Source organism: Copadichromis virginalis, linkage group LG18, assembly GCF_057382275.1.
Source record: "Copadichromis virginalis isolate Kocher_CV1m ecotype Utaka linkage group LG18, C_Virginalis_male_GT1.1, whole genome shotgun sequence".
In the NCBI taxonomy this organism is placed as follows: Eukaryota; Metazoa; Chordata; class Actinopteri; order Cichliformes; family Cichlidae; genus Copadichromis; species Copadichromis virginalis.
This window is the reverse complement of record NC_140635.1, coordinates 27077434-27093409: the sequence shown is the minus strand read 5'-3', so window position 1 is coordinate 27093409 and position 15976 is coordinate 27077434. Positions and strand designations below refer to the sequence as shown.

The 15976-nt window shown below is 42.6% G+C and overlaps 2 protein-coding genes across 3 annotated transcripts; both read right to left on the bottom strand.

Moving 5' to 3' along the window:
- Positions 1–68: 68 nt before the first annotated feature.
- LOC146688099 (nucleotide sugar transporter SLC35D2-like) lies at positions 69–3836 on the bottom strand. Its single transcript, XM_085439697.1, has 13 exons — positions 3603–3836; positions 3170–3203; positions 3006–3092; positions 2858–2925; positions 2701–2772; positions 2550–2618; positions 2345–2447; positions 2167–2259; positions 1964–2031; positions 1798–1876; positions 1632–1714; positions 522–574; positions 69–344 (listed from the first exon to the last, which is right to left on the bottom strand). The coding sequence occupies exons 1-13, from the start codon at positions 3794–3796 to the stop codon at positions 334–336; spliced, it is 1014 nt and encodes a 337-aa protein (XP_085295823.1). The 5' UTR covers positions 3797–3836; the 3' UTR covers positions 69–333.
- Positions 3837–4884: 1048 nt separating this feature from the next.
- On the bottom strand, positions 4885–13221 carry serbp1b (SERPINE1 mRNA binding protein 1b). Of its 2 annotated transcripts, none has more exons than XM_085439695.1 (9): positions 12828–13221; positions 11929–12109; positions 11604–11744; positions 10890–10961; positions 10524–10598; positions 10103–10280; positions 8728–8793; positions 8326–8511; positions 4885–6652 (listed from the first exon to the last, which is right to left on the bottom strand). In XM_085439695.1, exons 1-9 carry the CDS (start codon positions 13081–13083, stop codon positions 6593–6595), a joined length of 1215 nt encoding a protein of 404 aa, XP_085295821.1. In that variant the 5' UTR covers positions 13084–13221; the 3' UTR covers positions 4885–6592. The 2 variants fall into 2 exon arrangements, with proteins under 2 accessions (XP_085295821.1, XP_085295820.1); XM_085439694.1 differs by having other exon boundaries at positions 8326–8514; positions 12828–13220.
- Positions 13222–15976: the final 2755 nt, after the last annotated feature.

The following is a 15976-nucleotide window of genomic DNA, read 5'->3' as shown; positions in this document are numbered from 1 at the left end:
AACAACAGCTTCATTAGAAAATTATTTATGATGTACAGTTAATTCCGAGTTATGTATTGAAACAGAACTGGAAAATAGATATTTAACTTGGAAATGAATGAAAATGAACAATTATAAAAATTAAGTTCATATAGTCTTTTGGTTGCTCCTTTCAGGGATCACCACAGCAGATTGTCCTCTCTCATGGCTGAACAACCTTCTCTGTGTGTCCTCTTTCACTACATCCACGAGTCTTCTGTGTTTGCCACCACTCAAAAACATTTCCACATAGAAGACGACAAACGAAAATTTTGCTGAAGTTCTTCCGTCCCAGGCGGGGTTTCACTCTTTGGTTTATGCCTTTTCTGTTAAAATTTAAAAAGCAGTTAACTTCAGAGACTCGTCCACTTTGTGTAGGATCCTCTGAACTCGTACAGTGAAAAACAATATAGTTTTTCACAGTGTAAAAACTATATTGTTAAATTCCAAACATCGATAAGGTGAAACCTTGTGTGGTTTTGACTCATTTTAACGGTTCTTACTTGATTGCTCCTGTGTGAAGGTGATATAGGAGTACACCAAGCTCCCAGCAATGCTGTGGGAAACAAAGATGAGAAAATGTGCTCCTGTATTTATTTTTTTTAATCGAGTACTGGACTTTTTCCTATCACAGACATTCTAAAACATGGGCAGAGCTTCCAGTTTGGAAAAATGAAGTAAAGGTGGAAGTGGCTTAAACCTGTATTCTATCTGAATGCCACCTAACAGCTTTCTTCCTTGACCACTCTAATAAACACTTTCCTGATGAGTTTATGGCTCAGTCGCTGGGTCATACTAAAGTGGGGAAAAAATAAAGTCTGTTTTATAAATATTGGTCATAACATGTTGTTAAAAATTAGGATATGAAATTAGGACAGTTTCTAACAGGATTATCTGTGGTGACAAATCGTTTATTCAGTTGATTTTATTTATATAAATATAACTGGTTTCACGGTGCACCCGCCCCACATCATGACACCAAAAAGCATTCACCTTCGAAGTCAAACTTGTGCTTTTTGATTGTGGTGGTAAGCTACAACTTGTACTTTTTGGGCAAATCTGTATCTGTTTTCGATTTGTGTCATCATTTTCTCAAGTTTCACTAACACTTGGCAGTTAGTTGGAAAGTGTCTGCTGACAAGTTGACAAACTATTCCAAACTACTGGCGATCTACTGGCTATCAAAGCAATCACAAGGAGGTTTTTGGTGCAGCACCCTCTTTGCAACTGATTTCATTGGCAACAGCCAGCAGTCTTCAGAAACTAATTGCCAGCTAGCTGGGGACTACACCGGGACACAGTTTTTAGGGGTTTGCCATCCAATCTCTAGCCCTCTTAGCCTTTGAGAATGAAGTCTGAGCTCCTTCCTCCACCCATGTCTGCTATGCTTCTGCAAGCCACTTTGCAACCCTCTTCAGCTCCTCTCTTTGCTGCATCTGAATGAATCAATGCCCTATCTGGTGTTCAGTGAAGTTTACTGCCAATCTCCTCTCATACGCTTTCCACTTATGTCTGGACACACAAGGAAGCCCCAGAACAAAAATATCTCGATCATCTTTGAACTGCACTGGTCCTAAATCAGCTCAACAGTTCAGCTGTTCAATCTGTCTTACCTGATGTTCAGACCTATAAAGTTAGTCCAGGTGAATATGTAGTCCCCTCCAAACACCATTCCAATGTATGTCACGAGGATATTCTGTGGATGTCGCAGGGAAAGTCACTGCACATGTACGCACTACACATCAAACTGTGAGCGTGAGCCAGCCTGAGATGACTCACCTTAATACAGCCAATGATGGAGGTGGTGAGTGCGGAGTTGTACTGTGTGCACAGCATGATGGAGTACATCAAAATAAATCTGTGCAATGAAGCGAAGCAGAGTTAGACGAAAAGACCAAAGTGGGCAATCATGGAATAAACAATGACGATTAGGCGTCTACTTTACCCCATGACACAGGAGAGCACAAACTGCACAGCAAACATGCGATCAGACCAACCATTATACTCCAGCCCCTGTACCCGAACACCCACGCACACACACACACACACACACGCACGCACACACACACACACACACACACACACCACTGATTATCTGAGCTCTCTGACTCTTAAGTCTTACAAACCAATCAGTGTTTGAAAACTTACCATTTGCAAGTCCCCTGAGTAGTAAGCGTACGCCAGAGTGGGGAAAATCATTATCAAAGCATTGTAATAAAGAAGACCATATTTGCCCAGCTCCTGTGTGGATGGGAGAAGATGACCCTTTAAAGTCTTCATGACAAACAGCCAGTGTATATACTGTGTGACCTGCTGCTCTGCTCACCTTGGAGTCCAGCTTCTGCTTCACATATGCCCCACTGGCTGCTGTCAGAACATTATTCAGCATTATGAATACGTATCCTTCCAGATCAAAAGCTAAGTCAGCGCTACAAAGCAAAAAACGCCACAGGACGTGGCAAAGAATCACACACGTGCCTCTTCATAAAGCCCGAAGCGGATGGCGGTGTCTGTGTATGTGACCGTCTCACCTGGCCGCGATGAAAGCACCAAAGATCATGGTGAACACCGTCATTTTAATGGAGGTAGAAAAGGTCTTTCTGTGAGGAAAGTAGACGGGTGGCAGTGTTAAAATCAGTTATTTATGCAGAAAATCTGAGAGAGAGAAAAATATTTTCTTACTTTAGCAAGAATCCCTCAAACACCATGGTAAGAAAAATACTGAACCTCCTCAGCACAGTAAACATGGGTAAACTGAGGCAGAAAAATACAAGCTGTTAAGTTTGGCAAGTCACATTTGGGACGCTGCGTCTCGTGTCATGTTCTATGAAGTTCTCACTTGAGGCGCTGGGTCCCAAACAGTCCTGATATTTGATTCCCGACATACAACAGTGGCAGCGGGAACATCTGGAAAGACAGGGTATGTGTGAAATGCGATGACCAGTTCTTCATCTTTTGATTTTCAGCTTTATAAATCCCCACCTCACCTTGCGTGGAATACTCGAATCCAAATCTGGAAATGAGATAACTCCCAACATCTTCCCAATCCTCAGAACTACAACCGTAGCCAGCATCTGCAAAGGAAAGGGGGGCACGGCACATCAGACGGTGCTACCACATAAACAGAAAACAGCTTTAAAGAGATGCTTACTTGGCCAATTCCAACGCATGTTGATGACGGGAATCTGTAAAACAAGACGACACGACTCAGTCATATGAATGATGCTTTACCTGACATTCCATTACAGACGATATGAGGATGAGAAGCTTCATTTCCTGGAAGTTGTCCACTTTTTTGGAGGACTTTCTGGTTTTCATCTTGTTTATGCCCAACTCTGACCCTCACACATATTGAGATTCATAAGAGGTTTGATGTGTTACGCATTTGTAGTGGGGCAAAGGTTACGTCAAAGGTGCGTGTCCTGTGGTACCTAAAGTTTCACCTGGACCCATTTCTCTGACAGTTTTCAGATGTCCAGCTTCGTTTATCTGACACCCCTTCTTCTTCTTCTTATTGATAACGGTGTAAAATTGGTCAAACGTGCCCCACCAATCAGCAGCTAACTTAGACTTTGCACCTTTACCTGAAGTTTGTGAGGACGCTTTTGTTGACGACGACGATGACAAACGAGCTGACTCCGTAAAAGACCGCCGCTAACAGCTTCAGCAGCACCGCTGAGGTGTCCCCGGATGTTTGTCTTTCGGTTGTGGAGGATGTTCCCTCAGACGACAAGCTCTTTTGGCCGGGCTCACCCCGACGTTTGACGTGCGCCGCCATCAGAGGGGTCGACAAAGTTTGTTTAAAAAAAAAAAAGGAACTCCAATAGGTCTTCCCGCGCATGCGTGACAGACTGTGCTCGGTAATCCCGTCGGCGAAGAAGGAAATGGAAAGGAGGGAAACATCCCAATGTTTAAGACTCTTTGAAAAATGTTTTAATTCAGCTATGTCTATCTTAATTGACCTAAATAAAAGCTGGTTTAACTTCTATGTGCAAGCATGACTTCCACAAAATAGCGTCTTAATTTTATGCTGTAGTAACACACCTAGCTACAACCAAAAAAGCTAACCACCTTCATAACCACTGAAATAACCAGGATTTGTTAAAGTGCCAGCCACACGGGCAAGAAAAATGACAGTAAACCCTTCTTTTTCGCCTCAGGTGTGTAGTATCAGGCTACTTGTTTTGCTGCTTTCCCCTAATCCTTGTAATCCCTACAAGTTTGACTTTTTAAACGACTTTCTTTCACTCCAGCCTAGACAGGCCCTGAATAAACCACAACCTCATGTTTGCAACATGGAAGGTTTTCTGTCATGAAGTAATTTCCAGAATTTATGTATGTTTGAGACCTAATATGTTTACTTTAAATGGTAAACAGACTGTAGTGAATAGGATTTATGAAGGGGTTATATATAAGATAATTACCTGTTTTGCAAGTATCTTTATGACTGCGTTGCGTTCTCATCCTTAAAAGTATCTCTATAACATCTATAATATCCATTTGTTACAGTGTTGCTGCTCTCTTTGGCCTGATCTCTTTTTAAAAAAAGGCATTTTTAACAGTAATGAAATGTTTTACCCGGATAAATGAAGGATATATACAACAGTCACTTTGCCAAAAACTGATTTCAGCTTCTACCTTGAGACAGGAGTGTTATTGCCAGCTCAAAATGACTCCATATTATCCATGACAGATATGTCTGACAGATTACAGGCTAACAAGTCATTTACAACAGTTTAAATTCCCATAAAAACAACATCCTGTTTCTTTCACTCTAGCCTAAATGAGGAACTGGCACTGAATAAACTACCGAAAACAGCACATCTGTGAATGCATTTAAAGGAGCCACTGACAGAGCAGACGTAACACCTCTAAAGCATTTTTATTAGAACAGGGATGTTTGCAGAGAAAGTTTTAATGTCATGTGGCTCAAACGGTCCTACGAGGAAAACTGCTCCAGCCTGTTGTATCAGCGCGTCGCCAGCAAGTCTTTGCAGAGCGCGACAAGTAAAGCTTTAAAAATTCACTCCATCAGGTCTTCGGTGTGACACCCCCACCCCAGCCTGCACCCACCCCAACCCACACACCTGCTTTTATTAAAAGAAAAAAAAAAAACCTAAAATGCTTGCTGGAAAATGCTGAGACAGGCAGCTGAGAGCACCTTTAACTCACATTTTACATTCTGTAGCTTGTTCCACAATGACCGCTGACATTTCTTTCAGACAAATTATGCATCGATGCTTGTTCACAGATTAAAATAAAAATAAGATTACAAAAAAATCCAAAAACAAAATAAAACACCAAATATGGTTTAAAGTAAAAGGGAAGAAAAACAATCTTCGGAGGAATTGGTGCTAATAAAACCAAGTGCTTTGAGATCTGAAAGACAGTACAGATACTCTAAAAGAGCGAGATATGTTCATGGTCTAGCTACGCTATCATTCTCACCTACATTTCAACAATCACTTCATAAAAGACATTAAGAACTACTTCAGGCGACAACTTGCACTCTCCTGTTTGAGAACGCCAAGTTCAGCAGAGAAAATGCTTCAATCCTAAGCAACTAGCTGTCAAAAATCACACGCACGCTCTCACGCTTTGCTGCAAACAACACACACTCACACAAACACACGCCCGCACGCATATTCTTAACAAAACAAAAAACAAAAACAATATTTGCTTAGTGGTCCTGAAATTACAAGTTGTATAGCCTGTATGACCTAAGAGGACCAGCCTAAAGATACATTGGGCCCCGGTACACCCTTGGAAAAAAGAAATATAAGTGGGTAGCACTTCTGGATCAGGGGATGTGAAACACTACTAACCACTGGTCCACCAAAAAAGAGGCAAACTATCAAAACAAAACAAAAAACAATAAGAGGCATCAACTTTCACTGCACGACAAGCAGAAAAATACCAAGCTTTAGTAGAAGTCACATTTAACCTGGTTACCCATCCTCAACTTGTGCCTCACAAAGGGATGGATAGTCAGGATCCAAGTAATTACACTTTAAATGCATGTTAAGCCGTACTTCAGACATCTAGTACAAGTACAAGGTTCTAATGTAGTGTAGTGCTACCACATCAGCGTGTATTACTGGGAGGGCCAAAAAATACACTCCAGTACAAAGCCTTTTCTAAAGTTGACCCCATAATACTGAGCTGAAGTCGTTACAGGGAGAAGAGGAATACACACACTTCAATCTAATTGCAGAAATGCAGAAATTCAAGCAGCACAAAAAATATCAATGAAGTATGCGTAATCTCTGGGGGAAAAAAAGAAAAGAAAAAAAGTATGAAAACATCCCTGCTTTCATGTTCCTAAATACAAAACTTCAGTGTAACAAGAGGTCCTTTTCTGCCCTTTTTTTTGTCTTTTAGTCTCCTTTAAAACAGGTAAAATTTAAGTCCTTGGGTGATGTGAGTGGGGTATGGGATGACAGTCTTCTTGTGTCATTTATTTTTTTTCCTCTGTTTTTCTTATATACTTGAAGATGTGGTAAGCATGCAAGCCTCGTAGAGGAGGGGCCCGGAAGGGCTGATGGGTGGGCTGGTGGTGAAAGAGGGAGCCTTTTTAGGCCAGGGCCGGGAAGGCCTCAGGATCATCCACATTGGGGACTGACACTCCACTAGCCTGGTGGGAACAAGCACACAAGAACCAGGACAACGTTAGGACGGCTTGAAATGAAGCTGGTTTACATGCAGTTCCTCCACTGGCCACTTGAGGCTGGCTCCAAAAGGGAGTCAATCCTTATACTCGCATGTTAAAATGCAGAACTTCACTGAAGAAAAGCATTTACAGCCTGCTACAAAAACAGTTTCATCTCTGTAACCAATAACCCCCATCATTACTCCTTCTATAACATACCCATTAAAGCTGTTAAAATACTCATAAATAATGCAGTTTTAGGGCCACTTTGAGTGACAGGCAGATGCCTACACAGGTGTCTGTGGCTACTATTATACCTGGGAGGCTTCACCTCTATTAATTGAAGTCACTGAACTGTATCACTGTGTGTCTGTAGGGCTCGGGCCTACAGTCACACCGTACTTTTGATTGTACGGTTAACAATCAAAAGTCCAAGGATGCTGATCTGGTGTGTGAATCTATCAAGTTTGTAAGTGTTAGCTGGAAAAACAACAGCGCGTATTATCTCTCAATCAAACTAAACAACAGCAAAAAGATCTCACCTCGCATAATGCAAAATTTTAGGTTTTAAAAAATGGAACGACCCAACCCAGAGACAAGTTGGGTGGAGTAGCTACATCGTTTAATCTACGAATTCTGGGCTGTGGGTTGGTGATAGCTGAGGCACATGGTGTATAAAAAGTCAGCAATGTCCTGCAGACTCAATAACCGTGTGACCTTCACAACATGCGTTTCTATGGATGAGCAGCTGACGTAGGTGTAAAGTGAAGGAGGCAGTGCTCCTATCAATGGAGTGTATGTAAATTGTCTTTATATGCGGTCAGCTGTAGTGCTGAATCCATCAGTCACCTCTGTAGCTCCCTTCAGTTACAGGGAGCTTGTTAGTATCTTAAAGCTTACTTTTGATTTTCGGGCTCAAAAGTAAGTTTTTCACGTTACAAGAGGCTTTTGACACTTCTGCTGGGACTGTACCTGGATTTGTACATATTATAAACATGTATATTTATGATTTTGTCTGCATAGAGGAAAATATTTGGAACTCCTCTAAGACATTTTATCCATAGCATAACATTTTTTTCAGCTTTTAACCAGTTTTGTTAATTAATTCAAGCATAATCCACATTTCTGCTCAAATAGTCAAAAACAAACAAGAAACAGTATAGATGTGTCAAAGAGGATAACACTGACTTATTGTCTTTACTAAGCTAGTAAATACATGGACATTAAATGAAGTTCTAACAACTATAGCGTATATTTAGATGTACACATACACACACTCTGTGATACAGACTGGGTGTAGCTTTGCCAAAAAATATCTTAGACTGACTAACATTCGCCTGAAACCCATTATTAATATGAATGTCAAATTTATTGACAATGAAAAAAAAGAAAAGAAAGGAAAAAGCAGGTGCTTTATTCAAATTTAGACACCAGTATTTAGGACAATTCCCTGCTTGACTAACATGAGGTCAGTAACGGAGTTTTGCGTGGTGGAGCATGTGTTCAGTGCTCTGTTATTACAGGGTCTTAGTGATCCACAGCAGGTTTTTCCAACTCAGTGATTTTACAGCCGGTTCGGTCAGAGAGCCAACTCTTTTGTGCAGAACACTAAACCTTTGTTGTCGGCAGTGATGGCAGCTGGGTTTTTTTGCCATTACCTTTTCGGAACGTCCTCCCCCGCGTGCCGTCCTGCTGCCTCCCCCGCCGCGGCCTCCCCTCCCACCACGTGCGCCCCCACGCCCGCGACCGGGGCGGCCAAGGTCTCCGAAGTTGATCTCCAGCTGAGATGTGATGTCGTTGGCTGGTTTGCGGAAATGGTGGTCACTGGACTCGTCAGCGGCGGCCTGCTGATAAAGAACCGTAGATGGCCATCACGCTAGATGTCAACTGTGCTCGGATCAGAAATGCAGCGTTCCATCAGTGAGCTCTGCTTCTTACCATGCCTTCAGCTTTAATGTCTTCTCAGTATTTTAAAAAGGTATCGCCACTGAGTCGCAGCTAACACTGAACATTTGCATGGGCTGCGTGAATGAAAAAACAAGTGTGAGTAATGCAGGTACCTTGTGGTAGAGATTGTGCGATTCTGCTTCTGTCTCTGCGGTGTCGATCAAAGCCCCAACAGGTCTCTGGAAATTGAACAAACCACAGTTATTTTTAGACAGCAGAGTGACCACCAACCAAACAGCCTGAGCATGTTTACCTGACACTAACCACGCACATCACAGCAAGCCTGTCACTATTGCCTATTTAAATGCAGTTACTTACAAGGATACATGCTGTCCACTTTAAACATGGTTAAGGAAAACAAACCTAAATAGCTATATCAGCTGTGACCTGTCAGTGTCTATAGCCAGATTTCTGTCTCACACACACACACACACACACACACACACACACACACACACACACAGCTGTGTTTGCTTCGGATTACTCCTCACCCCCTACCCAACCCTGTGGCTTGTCACTGCAGGGCAACCTGCACGTGGCGAATAAAGCCTTGATTGATTGATTGATTGACTTCAAAGTAAACAACTGGAATAATCACAATAAACTTAAAATCATCAGCGTGCAAGTCTAAGCCTGACTAGATCTGATGCAGAACAGTTAATTACTGAATGACTGTTCAGAATGTATTGATGTACAACTGTAGCCTCAACAGATGTACGACAGAAAATGTAACCAATCATGGTGGAAAGTAAGACAAATGACAGCCAGGATGATTGTGCGTGACTCTGATGGAGAAAATAACCTGTTTTATGCAGGTGGCGTCAGAGCACCACGTAACCACACTTTGCACATGCATGTGGACATCAACCTGCATGTAATGAAGGCTGCACTTGCCAAGCTAATCTAATAATGTGTGTGCAACGCTACACATTTCAGAAAAGCAACTTTGAGACACATCCACACTAACTAGCTGAAGCTCCACACAAGACCTTCTTATAGCAGCCGTCCTTGGCTTTTCACGTTTCTCGTTTGTACAATCTCACCACATCTCATCGGCTTTACTGCTGGTGATGCACGGTGGTTAGTAACCTGCGTTGTTTAAAGACAGTTGGCAAGGAGCTTCTACCTGCATCACCGCCCAAGCTGACAGTACTAGGGTATTACATCCTATGAAGCACCAGTAAAAACCAAGGGAAAACAGTCTATATAATGGGGTTTGCAGACAAAAAAAAAGTCTCTTTACTTTGTAATAACTTAATGACTGTTTCAACATGCACATGCCCAAAAGCAATATGTTCCAGTTATTATATAAACTGATTAACAGTTTCCAATGGCTTTTAAATATATGCGCAATAGTTTTTGACTTGTAAATTAGTCCCCAGGAACATCCCAAGTGTAGATGGCAAAGGTCTTTTTCAGGGAGCCAAAGGACTAAAACTTAAAGGTCTAAGCTGCGGGCGAGAAAAGCTTTCAGCACACCACACTCACGTCTTCGCTCTTGGACTTGTGCAGCACGTATCCTTTCTTCCACTGGCTGTCGGCTCCCTCGTTGGGCTTGCGGATGTTGAACTCCACCTTGGTGCGCTCCTTGTCCTGCATGGCCTTCCACTCGTCCAGGGTCATCTCTTTGGGGCCTTCATTTTTCACCTCTTCGACCTCGTTCTCTCTGCAATGCCAGGAACACACAACACTGTAGGAACTCGCCAATCCTCTTACCTCTATACATGCCCTCTAATCCTGAGGCCAAAAGGTCAGAGGCAGTGTTTAACAAAATCGCCCTTGTTGTGTCACAACAGCAGTGCAAACGCTAACGGAAACGCAATGTGACAACTTATTAACTTTGCACACGGGGATCCTTTTTCATCCAAACATCCAACATCCATCCAACACAAGGACACAGGATTCTCACTTGTTCTCGGAGCCAGCAGGCGCGTTTTCCTCGCCCTCTGGGGTCGTCTCAGGGGGAGCGGTTTGTTCAGCCTCACTGGGAACAAAGATGCACAACCTCTGTATGAGTAATGGTAAGCGTCCTCTAGCTGAAACATTAACTGTCTGAGCCTCTTCATAAAGGAAACAGCGACACTTCAAGCTTAAAGCGAACAGGGAAACATCCCAAGACATCCTTAAACTGCAGCATCCTGTGATATGACAAAACCAGAAGCACTTCAAAAGAGAGAGAGTGCACACAGTCTGTAAAAATATCACATGCGCCTCATTATCCTGCTGACAGCGGCGCTCCGACAAACAGGCCATGTGTCTGTTTGGGGAAACTCACCTCACTTCGTCCTTCACGTTGCCCCAGTTGTGCGAGCCGCTTCCGCCGCGCTTCTCCTCGCTCTTCGGAGTGCTGCAGCGAAAACAGAAAGGGAAGACGGCCAACGGTGTATGAGTTCTCTTAAATTCTCTCGGACCACAGTGAGGGGCTCTTCTCATTAAGGGAAGTGCTGATTACAGCCTGAGACAACATAAAGAACCACTTTCTTGAGATGCTGTTCCCCCTGGACTCTCACAGAACCCATATAGTCAGGAGCTGCTGGGTCTAGGACTCTAGTAGAGCAGCTTTGCATGATTTACAGATCAAAATAATCTCTTTTTGTAATCTTATACAGGGCCTTGGTAAAGCCCTTCAGTTGATTATCCAATCAAAACTATATTTTAGCCTCTTCCCCCTTTAAACTAGCTTTCTTCTGATTGGCTGCCCCTCATAAACAGAAGGAGTGAACAGCAGTGTGCCTGACACAACCTATGTTTCTGACATCATACACAGCAAAGACTGGAAAAAATAAGCGCTTGTTTATTTATCTTTGAGCTCAGAGATTACCGGCGTGTATGCTGATCTCATTATTAGAAACTGTACGCATATTTAGTATAAACATCTATTGTTGTAACAGTATTTACATGACAAAATAGGAAAATAATATAAAGCATAATAGCTTTCATGCACTGGTAGGCGATTTCTACTCATGACCTCAGCTCAGCGCATACTTACGATTTGTCGTTGCTGCTGTGTCTGTCGAAGTCTCGTTTGCCACGGGAGTCAAAGCCGTCGCCTCGGCCCATGCCCCGCCCTCTTCCACCACGCCCGCCCCGGCCGCCACCACGCCCTCTCGGGGGCCTGTCTCCAGAAGGCCTGGTGCACAGAAACAGATGCAATTTAAAACACGAGGATGAACGTGATGTTAAGAGAAACATGCACTCCATCAACAACAGTTGCAAGCTCTCAAACCCTGCACACGTCTTGTCAATGCGCCTACATCTGCACCAGCCGGCATGTTTTAAATAAGCCCTCCATCCCTCTCATCATTGCTGCTCACTTTTCCACAGTAAACTCTCCAGCCCCCTCGGGTTTGTCCTCAGCAGGTTTCTCAAAGCGGCGCTCGCGGGGTGGTCTTCGGTCCGGCCTCTTGTCTCCAGGTCGCCCTTCACCCTGCACACCCTGGTGCTGGGAACCAGACTGGCCCTGCTGGTCTGCTCTTCTTCCCACCCGCCTGATACCTGCAAATCAAAGGAGCACAAGCTGAATTTATGCTCAGCTGTGTTGTTTAGATTTTAGACTGTGTGTGTGTGTGTGTGTGTGGGAAAATGCTAAACAAAACGAGAAAACAACAAATGCATCACCTGATGTGTGGTCTCCCATCATCTCCTTTCAGCAGTACACACAATGAGAACTTAATGTAACTGCACTGAAGATGGCTCTATTTACTTGCTTTGGATGAATTCAATTAAGACCAATACACTAATAAGATTAGTTGGGGATAATAACAAGAGCAGCGCTCTGTCTAGTCTTCCCAGCACAGGTGATGCCTTTTCCTTTCTCCCTACATTTGCTTTGCAAAGTCAGAAGCTGCTAATAGAGCTGTATCCTCCACACAGAAACCCAACACTGCACCTTCCTGTCAAACGCTAGCAGAAACCATTTCTGCAACACAGGCTCGCCAGTCTGCACCTCGCTGCTGGCTTTAACCCGCTCTGGTTCGGTACGTGTTCAAGTCCAGCTACGTTCCGTCTGCGAGGCTTTATTTTTAGTCTGTCCTCTAATAACAGCAGCACAGGGTCCATATTGACCTCACGCTGTGTCTCGCTCAGCCGAGTCGAGCTAACGTGGCTAACGGGAGCTGCACATGACAGTTGCTACGAAAAGCAAAAATAAACATGCATCGCTCATTAGCGAGAGAAGCAGGTGCATTGTTTCCCTTCCTTTCTTTTTCATTACCTTCTTTCTTCAGGGGCACTGGCGCCTGGGTCTCCTCCTTTTTGTCCAGCAGAGGGTTCTTTCTGTCCTTCTGTGACTCCTTCTTCGGCTGCTTAGCGGCTTGAGCCGCGGTCTTGGTGGAAGCAGCGGCGGCCCCCTCCTTCTTCTTGTTTTCGGCAGCCTTCAGGATCTCGAAAGGGTCGGACTCATCGTCCAATAACTGGTCGAACCGGTTGGTCACGACACAGCCGAAGCCTTCTTGCAGTTGTCCGGGCATGATGGCGCCCCTTCAACGGGATTCACCTCCGATTCTACGAGGCTTGATGCGACCAGTTCGCTGGATGCTGCCACAAGATGGCTGGGAAAGCTGCCCCTTCTCTTCCGGTGCGAGCATCATCCGGGACATCGTGCAGCGCACACCAATGTGTGCACGCGTCGGCTGCAATGTTTTTATTTACATTACGTAACGCTACGCTCATGTCCTCCGCGAGTAATCCGCATTTCTGAGAAGGTGTCACATGCATAGAAGTTACAGGTACTGATGAAAGTAACTTTATAACTGCAGACTTCATGCAGAATAAACACAAGGCCTAAACTGTGCCCACTTATACCTGGATACATCTGTATGTGCAGCTACACCTCATCCTGATGCTACTGACAGGCACATCATCAGATTAAGTCGGATTTGCCAGTTTATAAATAATAATAATAAAAGGGTGGTGTGGGTAGGGCCAACAGGGACATGCTGAGTAACAGCAGAATCAGCTCTTTAGGTTCACCGAGAAAGCTGTCACACGGGTTGAACAAAAATATCGAGGAAATATCTCCAGGTATTAAATGTTGGCCCAGTTTTTTTGTTGTTGTTGTTTTTCAAAGTGTGCTGAGGTTTGTCCTGGAGTGTCTCAAATGGACAGGAAGTTGACAGTGTTCACTTGGATTTAGGTTTTCAATTTTTGTATTTTATCCTTCTGCAGTCTCAAAGTGAAGCTGTCCAGATGAAGAGTCGGCTTTCTGCCATTTCATTTTTGTAATAACAGAGAAAACTGGTACAGTGTGCCACTGGATTTACACTTACAGTCTGCAGATTCTCCATTAAACATTTAATAGGTTTGATAAAATATCGTTTTAGAGGGACATTTCTGCATAACTGTAAAGCTGGGCTTTGTCTCTGAAATGTGTCTGGAGTTCAAGGCATGATAATGTGAAAAAATGTACTTTTAATTTGCTTACTACACTACTTCCACTACTTTCCTGTAATTTACAAGAAGAGCTTGAAACCAAAAGGAGACATGCATCGCACGTGGTCAGCGCACCTTTACTTAAGGCAAAACTTCAGAGGGATATACGATGAAGGATAAAAAATAAAGTCGCCAAAATATATCGATACTTGAACCAATTCACCACTCTGCATTGTGTCTGACAAATATGACAGTGTACAGAAGTGCACCTGTGTGACGAAGTAATAACTTTTATTCAAGGCGTGCTATTATTAGCAAATGAAATTCTATTTGAATTGACATCCATCATTTCTTTATATTTTACTTGGAAAATTAAATGAATTTATTTAATCACAGGAATGGTTGACTCAAGGTTCTTTATATTTTAAGACCCAACAACAATACAGAGAAAACCCCAATAATCAGACCACCACCTATGAGCAAGCACTTGGCGACAGTGGGAAGGAAAAACTCAATTTTAACAGGAAGAACCAGGCAGCCATCAGCTTTAACCAGTTGGGGAAAATAGGTACAGCAATTCATTGAAACGTGCAAACACACATGTAAATAAGAGGCAAAATGAGCTGAAAGTTAATATTTGGAATGACCCCATTACATAGTAGCACATAGTAGTGGTGTGGCATTTAATATGTCACACCGCTTTTTGAATGTGTAATATATTTAATATGTAACTTTTTACCTATATGCACTGTTAGGCACTGTTGTATTCTTCAGGTCATTTAAAAGTCTATTCATTACCAAAACTGGCACAGAAGCTTTAGTTATTTGAACATTTTTTTAGATTTTGGACTCCAGTACTTTATAAAATTTACACATATACATTTTTTACAAATAAAAATGGAAACAAAAAAAGAGAAAAATCATTGGATAATGGACAGGACTAAACATCCTTTCCTACTAGTCGCCTAACAAAGAAAAAAATATACTTGGTTGTATTTTGTATATTCCCTCAGAAAATGTTGGATTGACTTTTTGTTTTTAGTTTAGTAAATGCAAGAGTCGATATCTGAGGCGACTGAAAGATAACAAAATCTAACAGTGGGGTGTGATGCTGTGGATATATGGTAATGAAATAAATAAGCAAAAAAAATGCTGATACTGGTCTAAAACAGCTGATTTATTTACTTGCACACTTATTCGTCCTATTGCAAACTATAAGTTTTTCCATTTATTTACTTGACAATCCTTCCATAATTTATTATTTGTATGGAAACGATCTCCAGATCACACAGAGCTGATGGTTAGTCAGTGGCCTCAGGGCATTAACAAAGACCTAATTAACTTTGTGGGGCAGGAAACATGATGCAGCTATCAGGTGAAAACACAGCAGGGTCCACTTTACAACAGGAAAGCGCTTTCTTGTTACTGATCTCACGTGAACTTGTTGACCCTCAATGAACTTCCACTGTTTGTTTAAAAACAGTGATTCTTGTGAATCTGAGTTCAGAAACCGTGACAGGCTCAGCTCATGAAACATAAAATCTCTTCATTATTTTAACAAAGTTTCAAGAAATGCAAAGCGTGTTTCTATTATTAACATGTTGAAATATGAAACAATGTGAGTAATGTGAGGAGGTTTGTAGAGAGCTCAAAGTAGCTTATCAAAAAGGCCCTTCCTGCCCACACAGTTATTTAAATTAGACCTCTCAGTGTGATGTGCTTCAAGTTCACCGTATGATTGGAAAGTCTTTAGAGCAGTGTTAACAGAGGACTGAGGGAATATCGGTGGACTTTAAAAAAAAGAAAGGAACAGTTGCATTTCCTTCATAACTGATTTGTTTAATTACATAAAAACAACCAAGCTAAGCTTTGTCTGACCTGGTGGAGAGGTGCAGCTTGATCAAAGAAAGAAGCCATTAGCTGTTGAGACAGAGCTTTCTTTAACATTTTGACTCAGGGAAAATCTTCCCATGGGGTCCCCTCAGAAGTAGT